This window comes from Nymphaea colorata, chromosome 1 (assembly GCF_008831285.2).
Source record: "Nymphaea colorata isolate Beijing-Zhang1983 chromosome 1, ASM883128v2, whole genome shotgun sequence".
NCBI classification, from domain to species: domain Eukaryota; kingdom Viridiplantae; phylum Streptophyta; class Magnoliopsida; order Nymphaeales; family Nymphaeaceae; genus Nymphaea; species Nymphaea colorata.
In genome coordinates, this window is record NC_045138.2 from 41,567,557 (window position 1) to 41,587,335 (window position 19,779).

General features: G+C 37.0%; 1 protein-coding gene across 5 annotated transcripts in view; it reads right to left on the bottom strand.

Moving 5' to 3' along the window:
* The window catches only part of LOC116255963 (ABC transporter A family member 1), a 39,329-nt gene that overhangs the window by 4,449 nt on the left and 15,101 nt on the right, over nt 1-19,779 (bottom strand). For 3 of the 5 annotated variants that reach the window (XM_031632062.2, XM_031632071.1, XM_031632081.2), the window contains 19 exons: nt 18,944-18,998; nt 18,755-18,826; nt 17,169-17,879; nt 16,882-17,060; nt 15,046-15,256; nt 12,734-12,817; nt 12,215-12,256; nt 12,027-12,123; nt 11,674-11,801; nt 11,486-11,590; nt 10,615-10,761; nt 8,397-8,669; nt 8,167-8,302; nt 7,549-7,628; nt 7,340-7,447; nt 7,078-7,228; nt 5,624-5,760; nt 5,459-5,533; nt 5,064-5,361 (listed from right to left, as the gene is read on the bottom strand). In XM_031632062.2, the coding sequence (XP_031487922.1) occupies nt 5,064-5,361; nt 5,459-5,533; nt 5,624-5,760; nt 7,078-7,228; nt 7,340-7,447; nt 7,549-7,628; nt 8,167-8,302; nt 8,397-8,669; nt 10,615-10,761; nt 11,486-11,590; nt 11,674-11,801; nt 12,027-12,123; nt 12,215-12,256; nt 12,734-12,817; nt 15,046-15,256; nt 16,882-17,060; nt 17,169-17,879; nt 18,755-18,826; nt 18,944-18,998 (3,089 nt within the window). The remainder of the gene's footprint in view (nt 1-5,063; nt 5,362-5,458; nt 5,534-5,623; nt 5,761-7,077; nt 7,229-7,339; nt 7,448-7,548; nt 7,629-8,166; nt 8,303-8,396; nt 8,670-10,614; nt 10,762-11,485; nt 11,591-11,673; nt 11,802-12,026; nt 12,124-12,214; nt 12,257-12,733; nt 12,818-15,045; nt 15,257-16,881; nt 17,061-17,168; nt 17,880-18,754; nt 18,827-18,943; nt 18,999-19,779) is intronic. The other 2 variants (XR_004173010.2, XM_050079300.1) reach the window with 2 other exon arrangements.

Consider the following 19,779-nt stretch of genomic DNA (forward strand, 5'->3'; position numbering starts at 1 on the left):
AACATGTGAGGGCTTCGTACCCTCTTTCTTCTAGTTGTGCTAATGAAGCTTTTTCCCTGATTCACTCTGATGTATGGGGACCTTCGGGCATTCATACCCGTCAAGGTTTCCAGTATTTTATCACTTTCATTGATGATTTCTCTCGTGCTACATTTATATACTTGTTAAAAGACCGCAGCGAGGTTCCTCGCATCATAGAGACATTTATTCTTCTTGTGCATACCCAGTATGGTGCGAATGTTAAAACTTTCAGGTCCGATAATGCCCGTGAGTACATGTGTCAGCTTGTTGAGGAGTTTCTTAGACAACAGGGGATTGTTCACGAGACATCCTGTAGTTACACCCTCCCTCAAAATGGGATAGCTGAAAGGAAAAATCGTCAACTTCTTAATGTCACCAGGGCTCTTTTGTTTCAGAGAAATCTTCCTAAACACTATTGGGGTGATGCAGTTCTTACTAGTGCCTATCTTATTAACCGCATGCCCAATCGTGTTTTGAATGGTAGGACTCCCCACTCGTTGCTTCCTGGCAGTCGTCCACCATTTCCTCTTCCTCCTCGTGTTTTTGGTTGTGTATGTTTTATCCATGATCACAGTCCAAATGTCAAGAAACTTGATCCTAGGTCTATCAAAAGGTGTCTTTGTTGGATACTCCCCTACGCAAAAAGGATACAAATGTATTGATCCTATTATTGGTCGAGCTTATGTTACGAGGGATGTTACCTTCTTGGAACATGCCTCTTACTTTGGTGCGAATCCTCTTCAGGGGGAGCAGTCTGTGGGCAGGGAAGAGTATTCTCAGAGACAGGAACTTCAGTTTATAGATTTTTTGGACTACAAGAAAGCAGAATCACTTAATACTGTTGATGTGCCTGAGAAGGAGGAAAGGGGTGACAATAGCATTGAGAAGGAAGGCCCTCAGTTGTTTGGAGTCTTTGGACAGTTCTACTCTAGACGAGGTACTCGGACAGAGGTGATGACTTGTGATGCTAGATCTACTTCCAATCCCAATGCCACTCCTTCCCTGGATGAACCAAGTCCTACCAAGGAGACCGTGGAGACTCATGATGAGGTTGAAAAGAAGAATGACGATCTTCCCATTGCCCTGAGAAAGGGTGTCAGGTCATGTACTCAACACCCCATTGGTAATTTTGTTTCTTATTCCAGACTTGGGAAAGATTACAAGTGCTTTGTTTCTACTCTCTCTTTGGCTGTGATTCTCAGGACTGTCGCTGAAGCTCAAAGTGACTCCAAGTGGGCTGATGCAATGAAAGAAGAAATAGATGCCCTAAGAAGAAACTTGACATGGGAAGTGGTGAAGATTCCTGAAGCCGCTCACCTAGTTGGATCCAAATGGGTGTATACCATCAAGTACAAACCAGATGGGAGTGTTGAAAGATATAAAGCTCGACTTGTGGCCAAGGGGTTTAGCCAGAAATATGGAATTGATTACTTGGAAACCTTTGCTCCTGTTGCGAAAATGAAGACTGTGAGGGTGGTTATATCCCTAGCTGTGATGAAGGAGTGGAAGATGTATCAACTGGATGTTAAGAATGCATTCCTCAATGGTGACCTCGAAGAAGAAGTATATATGCATATGTCTCCAGGATATGAAGAACCAGAAAAGTGTTGTAAGCTGAAAAAGACCTTGTATGGCCTTAAGCAATCGCCCAGAGCGTGGTTTGAACGACTGAGAAGAGTGATGATACGTCATAGATACAAACAAGGAAATGAAGATCACACTCTGTTTGTGAAGAAGAAGGAGAGCAGGGTTACTCTCCTGCTCGTCTACGTAGATGACATGATTGTTACTGGAGATGATGAGGAGGAGATTATCAAGCTAAAAGGGTTACTGGCTACAGAATTCGACCTCAAAGATCTTGGCAAGCTAAGGTATTTTCTTGGTATGAAGGTTGCTAAGTCTAGTACTGGTCTTGTACTAAACCAAAGGAAATATACATTAGATCTGCTGGAAGAAACGGGTAAATTGGGATGTAGACCTACTCCTACCCCTTTTGACACTGGGCACAAGTTGAGTCTTAGAGATGGAGAGCCTCTCTGTGAAGAAGACAAGGGAAGATATCAACATTTGGTTGGGAAGCTAATTTATCTTACTCTCACGAGACCTGATATCACCTTTGCGGTGAATGTTTTGAGCCAATTCATGCATGCGCCAACCGATGCACATCTGAAGGCTGTGGACAGAGTGCTATGCTACCTGAAGAAAAATCCTGGTAAGGGACTCCTGTATGTGAAACAAGAGACTGTGAAAATCGAGGGCTATTCTGTTGCGGATTGGGCAGGTTGTGGTGATACCAGACGATCCACTACAGGGTATTGTGTCTACTTGGGAGGAAACCTTGTTGTATGGAGGAGCAAGAGACAGGATGTTTGCTCTAGATCCAGTGCAGAGGCAGAATATAGGGCAGTTGCTATGGGAGTGTCAGAGTTATTATGGTTGAAGATATTGTTGACTGACATTGGAATAAAGATTGAATGACCTATGAAGATGTACTGTGATAACAAGTCTGCAATCAACTTAGCCAACAACCCTGTTCTTCACGACAGAACAAAACATATTGAAATTGATCGTCACTTCATTCGGGAAAGGATTGATGCAAAAGAGTTGATCTTACCTTACATGAAGTCTGAAGAGGAATGTATCCAAGTTGGGCATGTTTGATATGTATGCCCAACTTGAGGGGGAGTGTTGATAGATTGTGTGTTTCGGGTCCGGATCTATACCCGACCCGCCTTGTAGCCCGTTTTGGGCTCTACTTAAGTCATGTAACCCTAATCCTTAAGTGTTAATGATAATCTTAAGAGAGAGAGAGTCTGGCTGCTAGTGGGCACCAACTCCTCCTCATTCGTGGTTTTTTCTCCCTCGTGTTGAGGGTTTTCCACGTTACATCGTGATCATTGTTTCTCTTCGTCTTCTTCTTGTTCGTATTTCTACATATATAAATATATATAATACACAATTGTCCCTAAACAAGACAAAATTAGCAATTAACCGCCCAAAGTCACATTCTAGATTCCAAAATCTGTAGCATTCTATTTCTTTTATATAATATACACACTCTAGAGTCTGGTTTCAGATTTTACCATCTTACTGACAGCATAGGTAGGCATTAAGCAAGTAGCTGTTATATATCCAGTATTATAAGTTTATAACCATCAATATACAGCATATATTATATGTATAATTATTTAAGACTAATTAACAAAACTGGTAACATATATATAGAACTTATAAACAGCATACATATATATAATTATATGACAGCACAGTACACGTATAGAAAACTTGTTCACCAATTAACAAACTTATAAACAGCAAAGCAAATACAACCATATGCAGTATATAAATAGCATATACATATCCAGTATCAAACTGCAAAGTTGCAGTAAAATACAAAAATCAGTATGATGAAAATGCAGCAAACAGTAAAAAACTGAATGTGTTTTTAGAAAAGCATTACTTTTTTCATAAAAAAATTGAAAAAGGGAAAAAATATCCTCAAAGCAGTTTGACCACACCCGACTCGTTGGCTGACATGGGTAGGGTGCACACAAAAAATGGACAATTTTGGCCCGGTGAGGTTGACCACATTGGACACGCATTGACCACACCAACTGCCATGTCAGGGCTGCATGCACACTATAGCATTGTACTGACATGGGTACGGTGGTTGATTTGGTGAGTTAATGTGACAGGTTATTATGCAAGGAAAATAATCCCCCTTGAGGGAATTTAAACCACAAAGAAAAGGATAAATTTCTACGTGCATTTCTAGCACTGTCCCTCAAGCAGGGATAGAATGGAAAAAACAGAAATAAGGTCTTCCTTTCTGGGAAGGGAACCGGAGTGCCAATAAAGGCCAATTAAGTCTCATGGGTTATTAGACTTGAAGGTTTGAACATTAAAGATTGTAGGTTTTCCAAAGCAGTCATCTGTGGAATCAATTGCTGCATGAATCGAGTTGGAGGACCTTTAGAAAGGCTTAGTCAGGGTCTGGACAGGTCAGAGCAATAGTCAGACCAAAAAAAAAAAAAGTATAAATTGCCCCACTTTTCAGCAACACCTATATTCACCACTACATTCAGAACTTTAAGAACAATCTACATATTTACAGTGCAACTCTATAAGTATAATAGACAATAATATTTATACACATTGAAAATATGAAAAAACAATATATACTAGACGGGTCAACTAGGTACTGTAACCCAAGTGAAAACCAGGATAGCCATCTGCAGCACCTAGATGCACGTTTGACTACAAAGATAGTGATTGTCAGCCTTTCACTAGGCTGGTAAGTGGTAGCTGCATTGAATAACGTTCATTATGTACTAATATGCTTTTCGACAGAAATACTGCAAAGGACCAAATAAAAGGTTTATGGCCAATGCTGTTGAAAAGTGCAAGTATGGTTATATTAAATAGGATAGTGATGTTTACATATACTGCTTTTTTTGGTTCAAACTTCAAACATAAGCAATATGTCAAGATTTCTACTAAAAGGGAGACAGAAGTAAAGGTTGCAAACATCAGCCTACGAGATGGACATCCATTGACTTTTAGGACAGGAGAGGGGTCAAGCTCAAGAAAAAAACATCCCACTCTTTATGACCCATGGGACTACAGAATGATGTTGAGAAGTCTTTAAGGACTGGTAGATAGAAATAGTTCCAAGGGTTGTGACCCTGCAGTCTGTCAAATTCTAGGACTGCAATTGAAAAGCTCAATGTGGTGGGTTTAAATAGTGGTACTCTGGCAAGTAATCATTTTCAAGTTTCAAACAGATACTTGATTAAGACCTGCTGTAGTGCTTTGCTGTTACCAAGTGTTTCACATTCAATAATCAATATGAACAATGTTTCAGATAGAAAAATCAATTTAACCAACTCAAATGAACTTGTATAGGGAAATTACTTGATGAACTTCATTCATATCCAATTTCACTAGATATATGTGAAGAATATAGCTCCATTTAGTAAACGAAACCAAACATTTAGAAAAGAAACAAAATGCCCTCATAACCAAAAAGGCAATGGGAGTACCATCACGAGCAAGCTGTTCTGACAATTGCTGACTGAAGACACCATCAGCAGCCAATCTTCCAGACAGAAGAGTCCTAACACGGCTTTCATTTTCAAGGAAACGTCCAACAAAAGCTACCATTTCCTCTGATAGACATATTTCTGAAACATCTGCCGGAAGAATTAAGTCATTCCCTCCAATACATATTTCAAGATCATGAAGGACACCCTTTGGATGACAAGGAAAATCAGAGAGAAGCCCTTGAATTTTGCTGCAAAGATTGTCCAACTCACATCTAGTAACATCGGTTGGCCTTACCTATTCGGAAGTACAGCAGATAAACTGTAAATGCACATCCTCTCCTAAAGTCATATTTATGTGCTTCTACAGGCAAAAAGTTATTGATTGTATATACCTCCAATTCAAGATGATTGCCAAATCGAGTCTTTAGATGTTGTGGGCTTCCAATGCATTGAAGTCGTCCTCCAACCTTGAGAGATAAAGTACCAGAGATAACTTGGTCAACAAGTATGAACAAAACTAGCTTAAAGTACTGTCATTAAAACAATTGAAATTTTACCATTATCCCAATTCTCGTGCAAAGTGCTTGTGCTTCACTCATGCTATGCGTTGTCAGAAGAACAGCTGTTTTTCCTTGGCGTGTAGATAAGTGAGAGATCACATTCCACATGAACCTTTTGGCAATTGGATCCATACCTGAAAACAGTTAAATACAAGAAATGGAATGACAATAAGCCAAAGAAAACATTTAGTATGCAATAATCATAAAGATTTGACATTAAATGGAACACTTTGAAGGCAACAAAAACTTGCCATGGGAACATGACTTGTTGAGATGGGAACATTTTATTTGATACATCTTCTATATTGGATAAAAAACTGATCAAGTCAAGAAAGTTCCTGTAACATACATGTCCACTAAATACCATATATAGAGGGTTTATCACATAATATGGAGAAATGCCCAATGACTAGAGGGAACAGTTTTTATTCCATTGGAAAATTTAGCAACTCTCACAATATCGTTTTGGCCAGCAAGTATTACACAGGACAAGTTCAGGATTCATTTAGATTGAGTCCTCCCCTTTTTCCAGAATAGCCATGCTCATACTCCTGATCTAAATTAACTTTCGGACATAGTGAATCCCTCAGGTGCTTTGTCCAGGTGAAATCTAGACAACTTCACCGCAACGCAACATCTGCTAAAAATTGTTGTTGCTGGAAGTATATGGTTCACAAGCTCTATCCACTTTATTGACTGCATGTATCTTTTGCATGATCAGGGATAATCAGTGACAGACTGCCTCATCATATAGAAATTTGACTGACATACTTGCCCCAGGAATTGTAGAAAAAAATATTTAAACATAGGCCTGGGCCCTTAACATAGTTAAGAACATTGTCACAAAAAACGCGTATTATTCAAACAAAAACAAAAACGCATAACGGAAGAAATAAGTCAGCCGTATAAAAGGGCAATTAGATGCATCTTTTAAAAAAAAACCAGAAAATAAAAAACGTGAAAAAAATTGCTATACGTTTTTTTTTGTGTTTCTTCGTATTTTTTTATTAAATTTTATTTTTTATAATTTTCAGGATTTATTAAATGTTTTATATTTTAAAAAAATCGCCAAGATTTTCCCGAGATATACAACTTTGCCGTATTATACCCGAGAAATTTCTCGCCATATAATACCCGTACACGTTATATGTGACAATGGTTAAGAACTCAAGATTTTCAATAGTGGGTTTAGAAGTTCTTTCACAAAGCAGGCAGAAGACACCTGCTAAGAGAAAAGGAAGATATAGGTAATCTTAAGGTGACACATAACATAAGCAGGTATATCGATTAAGCAACACTCTGGAAACAGCTAGTGCATATAAAAAGCTTGACAGAAAGGAGAGGAAAAATTGGTAAACTCAAAAGAAGTGATTATTGATATTAGTTATCATAAAAATAAGAACTGAAAAGAAAAGAAAAATATGGTACTAGAAGCTGATCACAGATGAAACCTGCAGATGGCTCATCTAATATGACTATCGGTGGATCCCCAATCATAGCTATTGCAACAGACAGCTTCCTCTTGTTTCCCCCACTTAAATAACATGATGGTTTGTTAGCTTGTTTCCAAAGATCAAACTCTGTAAGCTTCTCCTCCACAACCTATTGTATGAAAAGTAAGCAATAGTTCATTTTCCAATACACACACACACACACACACACACACACAGAAAGAGAGAGAGAGACAGAGAGCCACAGAGAGAAGCTCCTTACATCATCTATTCTATTTCCAGGGACACCTTTGATTCGTGCATAGAGTTCAAGATGCTCTTGGACAGTCAAAAGTTCTAGCAGTGCATCAAATTGGGGGCAGTACCCAACCTTTTGAGAAGTCAAACAATGACAAGTTAACTATTTTATGGTGCAAACATCCTATGTGAACTGGATATAAAATCCCAAAATTGATGAGATTTACTTCTTACATTTTGACATGCAGCTTTGGGGTTTATGCGAATATCAATACCAAAAATGTATGCTGTTCCATCAGTTGGGCATTCTTCACCTAGATCAGGCAAGGATAAGTTAATGAAATACATTCAAAGATTACACAACGCATCATTTCACATTCTTTCCTTTTGTTCCAATAGGCATATCATGATTTCTTTTAATCTTTTTTTTTTAAATGAAAGACATAGTATCTATAAGGAAGAATTCGTATTGTTTGTACAATGTCCATTGCTGAATGTTCAATTTGCATGCATCAACCACGAAAGTCAATCTATTTATGACCTGGACATGTCAATCATTCAACTACGAATGTCTCACAGAAACTTATCAGCAATGGGATGCCTTCTGCAAACGGATTTCAATTGAAATATAATTTTTCCTTTAGAAGAATATTGAGAATTGATCCTTAACTTTTGAAGTGAGAAAGATATTGATAGAGATCAAGAATTCTCACATGCCTCAATGATATTTTTCACTCAATTTTTTCCACCAAGAACATTTTGTGAAACTCCTCTCTCCTCTCCCCTTTCCCCCCAAAAAAGGATGTAGTTGCAAAGTTAATAAACAAGATCAACAACAATGATTGTTGCTACCTGACAGCATTCGCAATGTTGTTGTTTTTCCAGCTCCATTTGTTCCAAGGAAGCCAAAACATTCCCCTTCTTGAACAGCAAAGCATAAATTATCAACAGCAATTTTTGCGAAATCTTGCCTTCCACCAGAATACACCTGATATAGAACAATGGCAATAAAAACATTAACGAACATGAGATATTTAATTAGTTAAAAAATATGATATCATATTAAATATAGAGGAAATTACCTTGCAAAGATTGGATAAGCGAATTATACTGTTTTTAGCAGCACCAGAGAGGACCCTATGTCTTTCAGCTTGAACATCTACATCCTCATCAAACCCACATTTATGACACTCTAGAGATGATCTCAATCTCATCAGTGGCTCCAGTGTACCCTCGGGGATATCACGAATAGAACCTTCTATTATTTGTCTCCACCAACTTGTTTCTTTGCAAAACTCCAACTTGTGCCAAGGCAGAAGTTCAATCCCAAGAACCAAAGCAAAATAAATGATACTCTGCCGTCAGAAAAATGAAACTGATAAGAGAACCACTGAACCATGTGATAAACACAGATAGTTTGAAACTAGAGGTGTCACTAGAAGACCAAAGCAGGCAAGATAAACACACATTTCAATTCTCACTTGAGAGAGATTAAGGATAGGTGGAATGAAGGGAACAAAAGCATGTGTAGGTAATGTTTTATAGTGACATCATCTCACTCAAGGACATAGCACCCAGTGAAGAACAATTTCCTAGGTGCTGCTGGTAGCATAGTTGTACGTATCGTACGATATGAGGTCGTATCGTACGATACGTATCGTCGCGTTTCAAAAATGCGGTACGATACACCACTTGTATCGTATGTTACGATATAGGCACCGTATCGTACGATACAGTTACGATATGGAACGATACAGTTACGATACAACTACGATACTTTACGATACAGTTACAATACACTAATTTTTACTGATTTTTTGAGAATTGTTTTTATTTTTTTGATTAATTTTTGTTTTTTTAAAAAAAATACAATACAATTACGATATTTTACGATACAACGTATCTTAAAGTCAGACCGATACGACTTAAGATACACTATTTACAACATTGGCTGGCAGTATAAAACCCCAAGCTCAAGACCCTCAATCCCAAGGCCTATGGACCTATGGTTGCTTCAGTTTTGCGCAAACAGTGCATGCTCATGAGACCTCTCAAACCTCATCATCGGCATGTCATATGACAGAATGGCATGCTCTCAATTAATCCCTGACCCACACAACATAAGGGCCTCATGCAACTAAAGGGAAAAGCATTCAAGTCCTTATCTCTCGAGTACTAGTTAGCAGAGCCACATTCAATTTCAAGCACTTAGTGTACTATAATTTTAGCCACTCTTTGGATATGACATAACCTTAAATGTTTTCACTTTTCATCAGTTTGGTCCTGAATATTAACTGGTGAAGTTGCTAGTGAGTTTTAAAAAGTAAAACACACCAATCATCGTGCAACCAAGACATTCTTTGCAAGTTAAAGAGACATGCTAAAGCTGCTTATGTGAATCTTTTAACCCTAGTATGTCCTATTTTATCAATGTGAAATTAGAAGGAAAGCATAGGATCTTATCTTTCTAACACAAGAATCACATTAAACCAATTACCACACCAAAAGGCTATCAGCCAAACAAATTGAATCATTCAATGACAACCAAGATTGTATTTGAAGGTTTTCTAACAACAATGAACAATGTATATTTAACTAGAGACAAACTACATGTAACTCTTTACTTAAATAAGGAGGATATTACTTCACAACCTTCCAAAACATCACCTTCTTGAGAAAAATTACCGTGTGAAATTCAAAAATCTTAAGTTGTACACTTCACATAAACAGTCAAGAGAGTAATGCTTAGAATTCTAGCTAATTAGGAGGGATAATAAGCATGATATTTGGTTTGGATATGTTCATTGAGTCCAACCATTTGTTCCTTTTTCTTTTTCACTTTTCACTTGATTTTGTAATAAACTTACCTAATGTTCAACCAGCACTAGCAGAGGTATAACAATTACATGCAGGGATAAACAGGTGGAAATTAAAACAGGTATGATTTCCCAAATGAAGCAAAATCAGACTTTTAAGCGACTCAGATGATCACAAACTAACAACCAAGATACTGATTCAGTTTGATCATGGACATAACATCAAACATCAATGTACTTGAGCAAACCCAAACACAGATGCTGATCAAAGATTCAAAACTACATTATCTAAAACAACCCCATCTAAGAATATTCCCAATCGGATGGAAAATACAGCTCTAGTCTCTTCATAATGTCTGAAAGGGCTGAGAAGAGAGGATAGTAGACATATAAATGTAACTGAGTAAAAAAAAATCTGTGAGAAATATACAAATGCATTGTGATAGTTTATGCAGAAACACTGAGAAGAATTAGAGATAGTGACCTCCATTCCCAAATAACAGAGAGAAGCACCAGTGACATTCCAATCTAAAACTGCCTTTCCTGAACTGAGTTTTATTCCCTGTCTACGAAGAGCAAGCGAAGCAAGCCCATCCGCAAAACAAAATCCAGGAGCTAGCCTGAAAATTTTCTGGGACACAAAGAAAAGATACCATGACAATAAGTCTCAACGATAGAAAGCCACTCAGAAAAAGTAACTGAAATTATCCAAGCACAAATCAAGCATGACAATCAATTTACTGAAGCCAATCCCCCCTTTAAAACCTCCTAGGAAAAAGATTATGACAACAACAAAGATACACCGAAGCTTCTACCTATCCAGTTTAAAGATCACACTTCATAAGTTTATAAACATCAGATATTAGATCAAGTAGGAAGTTTATACTTGAAAATTGAAATGAAAAACAAACAGTAAAGAAACAGAATTGCTCCCAAAGATTTTGGAAACATGAATTGGCAAGTTAAAGCAGCATAAAACATTCATTCTGTAGAATCTTAAACAAGGAACGGCCATTATAAAAAAGTATTTATGTTCCAAAATGAAAAACAATACCAGCACATGATGCAGAAGCTGGAATTTGTGTATCGTGCATGTACATGTGAATCTTTGTTAAACATGATTTCACATTGTTCTCCGCTGAAAAAGCCAGAGCTAATGCTATTGGACATATATGTGTCAAAATTTTTAGTTCAGCCATCGACAAAGTGGTCACACCACAAGGATACAAGTTAGGCATGACATCTGAGTTCTGACATGATTGGCAAACAGGAGAATAGCCTGTAAAGCATAAACATGAAACAAAAAATGTCCAGAAAATTTAAGCATGGAACTGCACAATGGGGCACTAAAATACCTTAAGAAAAATATTCACGCTTTTAGTAGCTTTTATGAGGCCCATTATAAATGATATAACCATAAGAATAAGGCCACTGAAGAAGTGAACCAAGAGGACTATGTTCTGCAAAGAAAAGTAAATAGTTAAGCAACATCCTATACAAGATTGACCAAATTTGATGGAAATAGAACCCTCTGAAACAATGCCTGTGCAACTGAATGATCTGTAAAGAAGAAGGTAAGGCAATATGTTGAAGCAGCAACTGCTAGTCCATATTCCAAAAATAAGAATATTGTTGGCCAGAAACAGCCAACCCCAATAAATTGATCAAGGCCTGCGCCAGAACACAGCAAAGAGTTAACATATTTCTAGGTGTCTTAATGATTAAAAAGGGGATACAGATCCTAGACAAGAATGGCCAGCCAGAAAAATCAATGTGCAGAGAAACAAAAGGAAAATAATTTGTTCTAAAAAGAGTGCATTCAAATAAAGACAATGACAGCATAGCGGGAGAGAGAGAGAGAGGGGGGGAGTAGCAGTATAACAGGTCACATCATACCAAATATTGCAAAGAGAAGCATTGCTAGAAAAGTAGGGAAGAGAAAGCTGATGAAGTCCCAAATGTATATGGAAATCCAATATGACACGACAGACACCTGGCTTCAATCATAACCAAGTTTGTCACAATTAATGAAAGACAAATATCATCATATAAAGGAATTCAAAACTGCAGAGTAAAGGTCGTACCCCACTGATAAGCTGTTGGTGTTTAGCCTTGACTTCTCGCTCCTTCAAAAATCCATAAATTAATAAGAAAATGTAAAACACAAACATACACAGCAAGAGGGAGAGAAAGCACAGAGTTACAGAAAATACCATAATTAATGTGACAATATAGATAATCAATAAGGGGTATTTCAAAAGTATCACAATCTTCTGAAATCACTTGATCTCTTAATTTGATTCTAGCTTATAGGATATGACATGCAACCTAATTCTGGATTAGTTTTTAGCTGAACGTCAATGAAAATAAAATATCAGGGACCTAGTCAGAAATTGCAAAATCAATTTAAGAATATCTTGATCATCAAAATCCAAATTACTACAGAATCACAGGTTAGTCAACCTCTCAAGTTTCATACCACATTAACAGAGAGAAAAGAGATGCAACATGAGAAGAGAATGATGATGCCAGTCTAGTTCAATAGACCATGCAGCTTCAATTTAAAAGCCTCGAATATGGACAATGGATGCTTTCTACTATACCTTTACAATAGCAACTGCAAATGAGGAAGGTATAAAGGAGAAAGCAATATTAATAATAATTGCAGCTGAAAATGCATCCAAATCCTACAAAATGGAAAGAGAGTTACTTTTATTTTTGACAGTTCACTTCCAGGAAAGAAATTAATGAATTAACTTCTCCATAGTAACACTAGCACTAGTACAAGAATATAATTGAAAAAAAACATGATAATGCCAGGGGTAAAAACAGAAAGTCACAAGTGTGTTAGACCTTAGAAGTTAGAACTTAGAAGGCCGAAGACTAAAAAGAAGAAACTAAAAAGCCAGTAATATAAACAAAATTAAAATTAAATTAAACTGATCCATGATCGGGTGAAATAAGCTCCGCCTCCACCTAAACATCCACTTTGGGATATGGAAGTCTTATATTCCATGATACTCCAAAATATGTGCTTCAATATGCCACTTACTGGGGTTTTGTTAACTCTGCCTCTTATATTTCTACTTCTAAGTGAAGGTAGAAAGCAATGCCCATAGGCTGAAGTCACTCTCAAGTTGTGCATAAATTTGAATTATGGATAACTGGATTTTCAAGAACCAAAATCAATCCTTTGTCAGAACTCTCTCCGCCTCCACCTAAACATTCACTTTGGGATATGGAAGTCTTATATTCCATGATACTCCAAAATATGTGCTTCAATATGCCACTTACTGGGGTTTTGTTAACTCTGCCTCTTATATTTCTACTTCTAAGTGTAGGTAGAAAGCAATGCCCATAGGCTGAAGTCACTCTCAAGTTGTGCATAAATTTGAATTATGGATAACTGGACTTTCAAGAACCAAAATCAATCCTTTGTGAGAACTCTCATATATAAATCCACCATCTGATTTTCCTTGCAATAAAAATGAAGCTCAATTTATTTATCGTCAACCTTTTGTCTCATGAAATATCCTGTCTGGCAGTAACAAGCTTTTATTGTGTTTAACCTTCTCCATGGACCCTCGAAACAACTTAGCGGTCATAAAAACTTGAATTGTCTTTATTTTGGAGGACAGCTATAGGCTCTTACACAAAAAACTATGCAATCTACAATTCTCTTGCATTAAATCAGCCCTAACCTTTATTCTTTTACATTAAATCTTTTATCATTTTAATTTTAAAGTTTAAATATATATCGTAATGCATGGGACATGGACATATCACATGTTACACCCAATACAGTACAGCAATACCCCTTTGTAGGGGTATATCAACACAAACTAACATAATAAAATGAAAACATAAATCTAACTTAGCATGTTAGAAACAAGAACTATATATATGTTTTATGGTAACAAAAATCGCGTTTTATTCGAAAAAAACGCGATAAATTAAATGGCAATTTAAAACTTTAAAAAAATGCATTTTTTTTTAATGTTAAAAACGAAAAAAAAAACGCGTTTTGAACACATTTTTAACGTGCTTTTTTGGGGTTTTTTTTTCAAACTCGCCGTATTACCCAAGAAAAACCTCACCGTTTAAAACTCCGAGACATTATTTGTGACTAGGGTTAAAGCAATAAACTAAAACATGTAACCAACAGAGAAATGAAGAAGAATGTAGAAAAAAATTAAAGGAAAAAAGGAAGAAGATAAGGGTTGGTGGCCACGCGAAGAGAGAGAGAGAGTCATGCATTTGGGTTAAGCATTTAAAGTGGATCATCTTTCTTCTTAATTAGAAAAAGTGACGCAACAAACAGAACATTGTATTTCATTGTATTGCAAAATACTTTTCAAAAACTAGCTACCATTTTTCAAAGATTTTAGAAGTGGCGCATGAATTTCTTTTTTAGTTTTGGAGGGTCGAAGGCCTCAAGGCACGCTGTGCAGAAACTTTGGGGGGATAAATTGCTTGACAAAAAATTTTATGTAGAACTTTGTTTTCTGAAAAAGTGGGGCAAGCTCCACCTGGCTACATGTACTTTTGAGTCAGGCATAATTACAACCACCTTCAATTAGAAGAAAATCTTGGCTCCAAGAAACAACTCTTATCAGGTTCATCTACCATAGACCTTCCACCTTTCATCATAGAAGTTCACAAGTCAACAACTTTTGTAAAAGATGATTGATGTACACAGCCATGCATGCAGCCGTGCATGTGGATCAATTGTTAATAAGTAGCATTGGCCAACGAATGTGATCTATTCTGCAATTGATATATCCAGGAAAACTTCAACAGCTCAAAGACAACATCCACAGTCACAAAAACAGATATAAGGAACAAGAACACACATGAGATAACTTCACACACGTGTACAAAGTAGAGAAGAGAAAGATAAAAAAACTTAACGCACATGGTGCTGTGAGTGTTGAGTAGCTGTCATTGGCAGGGGATGGTTCCGAGTATGAATAACCATATTCCCATCATTCATAGCAAGTTTTAGAATTGCACTATTCACAAGATTGATATAAGTTGGAGCTCCATGCTGACAGGAACAGTTGTGAAGCACAGTATAAGCAATGCTGCCATCCCCATTTTGGTCATCCATTAAAACCGCACCATATCTAGCAATTGTAGACGACCATCAAATGAGCATTTAGGTAAAAGGGAAGCAGTAACATATAATAATAACAATAGTAAGAGTAATAGTAATAACAATAGCAACACCAACAACAACAATAATAATAACCATTAATAGTAATAGAGATGGCTGGTCCAGAAGAAATATACGAAATCAAACCAAGCCTATAACCTGGGCAACCAAAAATATGAATATGATTATTAGCATACTAAGGTGCATATCTTCTATTGGATGACGGAAATTCTACATAATAAGAACTCCTAAAGGACATTAAAGGCACAAATAAAGATATGAGATGAGGTTTGTAGCCATAAGGAAATCCAGCATGGACTTGAGGGCCTCCCAAATACAATCCTTTTAAATGAATTAGGCTGTCATAGCAGATATGAGACCCAAAAAGAAGATGCTCTATAGACAAAAGAAATTTGCTGCGGAACTGAATTCCCTGTAACCCTTAGAACAAAGACAAGAAGGATTATTTACCCTTCTATGGAATAGCACATTTCGTAAATATTTATACTTATCTGGCATATACATGTTTACTCAGAAAAGATCGCAAGCTTGCCTTATGGACCGTCTGATTCACTTGCAAATGTTAATGTCCTCTCCCAGGTGATGAGGGAGATGAGTGAGTTAGTATTAGATCAACCTTTTGGAAGGATAAGTCAAAATCATGTTGTTCATTGGGAAATGAAGACTTGCAATTAGAGAAACTAGAACAACGAATCACATTTTGTGTGGTTTGGCACTATACAGTGATAGGGTTGGGGTTAACCACTGTACCTTCCGGACAATTTGTCTACAGGTATTCTAAACAAAGCACCTTGAATGTTTAGCCAAGCACTGAAAGTGTGAGAAAAAGTTCAAGTTGGTGTTTATAACTTTATATTGGCTCATGAGATACTTGATGGAATCTATACTAGCAACCTGTTAGATTACATGTAAGTACACTTATGTATGTTTATGGACACTATCGTATATCATGTTCTTGTTAGCATGATGTATGATTTGTTATGTAAACATATGTAGTATACATAGGTTATTTTTATGTACTTTTATTTTTCTTGATGTATTTTTCTACCTTTGCATTTCACCTTATGTCTTTTTTAGCTCAGCTGAACCTATTTATTTCTGTTCAGCTGAGGTAGCTGTTGGCTAGCCCCAACAGCTAGTTTTATAGCCATTGGAGCTGGCTCAACTGCTAACTTCCGTTATTTCATCTGTCTCCTCTATATATTAGAGGTGTTTATCCTTTGTAATGTTAAGGCTTTTGATGCCTGGTTGTCTATCTTTTTGAGCAGTGATCTAAGTTGTTTTTCCCTCGGCCTGAGTGTACCGTGATAAGTGTTGGTTGTATGCTCAAAAAGTCTGGTTTTAAGAGGGAAGCTCCCCGCTGTTTGTGTTCTGAATAACACTACCATGATACCTATCCAGCATGCAGAGGGATATGCTAAAATATGCAACATCATGAAGACATGCTTCAAGGATATGAAAACAGGACATGCTTCAAGTTCAAGGAACTTCAATGACTCAAAATATTTGAGAACTGATAATCAAGACAGAGACTGTAAACAGAAAATAGACAAGACATACTGGAATCTCACATACCTTGACTGGTAAGATTCATTCAAGCTTGTTATCAGATATTCACTCATAGATAAAAGTGATGGCCCTAATATTGGCCCAGCTACTTCAATAGAATCAAAAAGCGCTCTCCCTGTATTTGGAAACCTGTAGGACCTCAGCTCAGCCTTCTGACTCCAACCACCTTCCATAAATGATGCCACCTGCACCACAAGCAACAGAGCATCAGAGAATCCAAGACACATTAAAATGATGACATATCAAACTGTGTCTAAATAAAAAAAAAACTCAGGCCAAGAGAAAAAGATGACCTGATTAGATATTTGTGTGGAAAGATTGAAAGGAATAGGACCACCACCACCTCCACCTTGTAGTAATGGATTAAAATGAGATGTTGTCAGGGTTATTGATTCCTGATCAGGATGTGGTTTTAACTTGAGGAAAAGAAGACCAAGGAACAAAAATAAAGCTGGGATAAGAAGCTGAAAGATAATTGTTTTTCTATCTCTTCGAGCAATTGTGGCTCTCTTTATGAGAAGAGCTCTCAAATGTTGGCAGAATCTGAATCTGAATAGATCTCCACAGCCACAGCATTGCAATTTAAATATATTTAAGAAACCAAATAAAGTGGTGATGATCAGATTGACAATAAAACCCAGTGCAGAAAAGGTCTTCCCAAGAGGGACCCAATAAGCACAAAGTAACAGATTCCCATTTGGTTCATTACTTGTAAGACAAGATGAAGAAGCATGTGGAGGAATCCATTCATCTGAGTGATCAGCTTTATCAAGAATGACAGGTTTTATTTCATCCAAATCACATCCAGCAACTCTAAGGAAAACTTCCTCCAAAGTTGTCACAGATATACCATAACTCTCAATACCAATACAAGATTCTTCACTACAACCGCTTTTCTCCAGTAAAGCACCTCGCCTTTTTGTGTTACTTTCAATTTCCATAAACATACCCTCAAAGGATGACGAAGAGGACAATGGAAGTCTGAAAGATATCTCGCTTCCCACCTGCACAACCAATTCGCACAAAAGGCCATAGTCATCAATATAAAAAAAAGGAGACAATATATCAGTTGATTTGAATATAAATGCATAAGGGAAGGTTTTGGTACACAAAACTAGAAAATTTGCAAAGTATAGGCCACAAGAATTGAGCTCAAATTAACTGAAAAGGCCAAGCTTTCAACTTCAGGAATAAGTGGAATAAAAGGTTCTAATGGATTACAGATTACTACTGTCAGCTATTTTTTGGGGAAAAAAATCCTAATTGTCAATCTCTGTGAGAGAGATTGTGTAGGAATCCTAGTATTAAAAAATTAAGAAATTTGCATAGTTTCCAAAAGCTATGTAACACACATGAAGGGCGCAGTTCCGGTTGTGGGTGTTGCACTTTTCAAAAGAACATGGCGTCCAAGTATGGCGAGTATATATAATAGGGTTGGAGTGGTCCAGCTGCGAGTGGAAGAGGTGTAAAGTGCGGGGAACGGGAGAGCAGCAAGGTTTTCAAAATGAACCAATTTTCTTTCCCTTAAAAGAGGGCCACAGTTTCAGATTGAGTTGAACAGTACAGGCTAACTTCATCAATTATACGCCACTACTTATCAGCATTGGTGTACAGCCTTTGCAGGGGGACCAATTAAATGTGTATAAGATGATTTTACTCACAACATTACCAAACATAGGTGAGCACTCACTGATGATGACCCTGGCATTTGCTACTTCACTTCATCCATTTTTTGTGACTTTTGTCACATGAAAACTTATTGGAAGCTTAATCAATGCTAATGGATATAAAACACACACGAAATTTGCCAACAGTAGCATAGTTCTGAGCATGTTGTTCAATTCCATAAAGGGTATAAAGAACAGAAAATAATTTATACATCACTTAGACAAATTGCAGAAGGCACATGGCGACCAACTATGTCACTGGCAGTACGTGCATCAGGGTTACTCTGGAAAAGACCAATAAGAAAGAAATAACAAGTGGATAAGTACAAAAACCTTAGAATTTCATTGGACAGAGAATGGTGTTCAACGTCCACAGGCAAAAAACTAGAACATGAACAAACCTTTACTAAAGTAAGTGTATAGCCAACTCCATAACAATGCTTCAAGAACAGAGAACTGCAGTAAAATGAACAATCTCATGTAAAACAAGGCATCACCATCCATCAATATCTTTTACATTCTTATTGATTGGGGGGGGGGGGGGGGGGGGGGGGGGGGCGAATTAACTATACCTTGAATAACTGGAAGATCCAAAAATTAGTTCAGATAATTTACACAGACACTTGAAAAATAACAATATTGATTTCTCTAACAAACAAAATCACACATTCTTTAAGATAGCAAAAGTGAAGATGAAAAACTAAAGGAAGCATATGTCCTACATTGCATAGCGAAATTACTAACGTACCATATGCTATATGAAAGAGATAAGTATCACCTTCAATAGCTTTAGTAAAATGCTCTATTATCTCTTTATTTTCCCTCTAAATTGGAACCATTGTTTTCTATTGCACATGCCAACTTTGTTTACTTGCTTCATGAGAGAGGCATCAGTTGTCAGCTTCTACTAGCAACTTAGCACTAAACAACATAAAAATGCACATATAAAAATGCTATTGATAAAGTACTGTGGAGCCTACGTTGTAGACATGGACACATAACAGATATAATATAAATGAGCTCTCTCTGCTTGCATTAACAAGCAAAAATGAAATATTCCGCTGGCAATATGGATATAACTGTTTAAGCTCAATACAGTAAAATGGCCCACGAAAGGAACATGTCTGTCTCAATGCCAGTTGCATGTCATACAGACAAAAAGTTTACTAAGTAACATCTATGTAACCTAGCCGAGCATGCCAACCAAAGTACATGTGTACATTGAACTGTAGGTGCA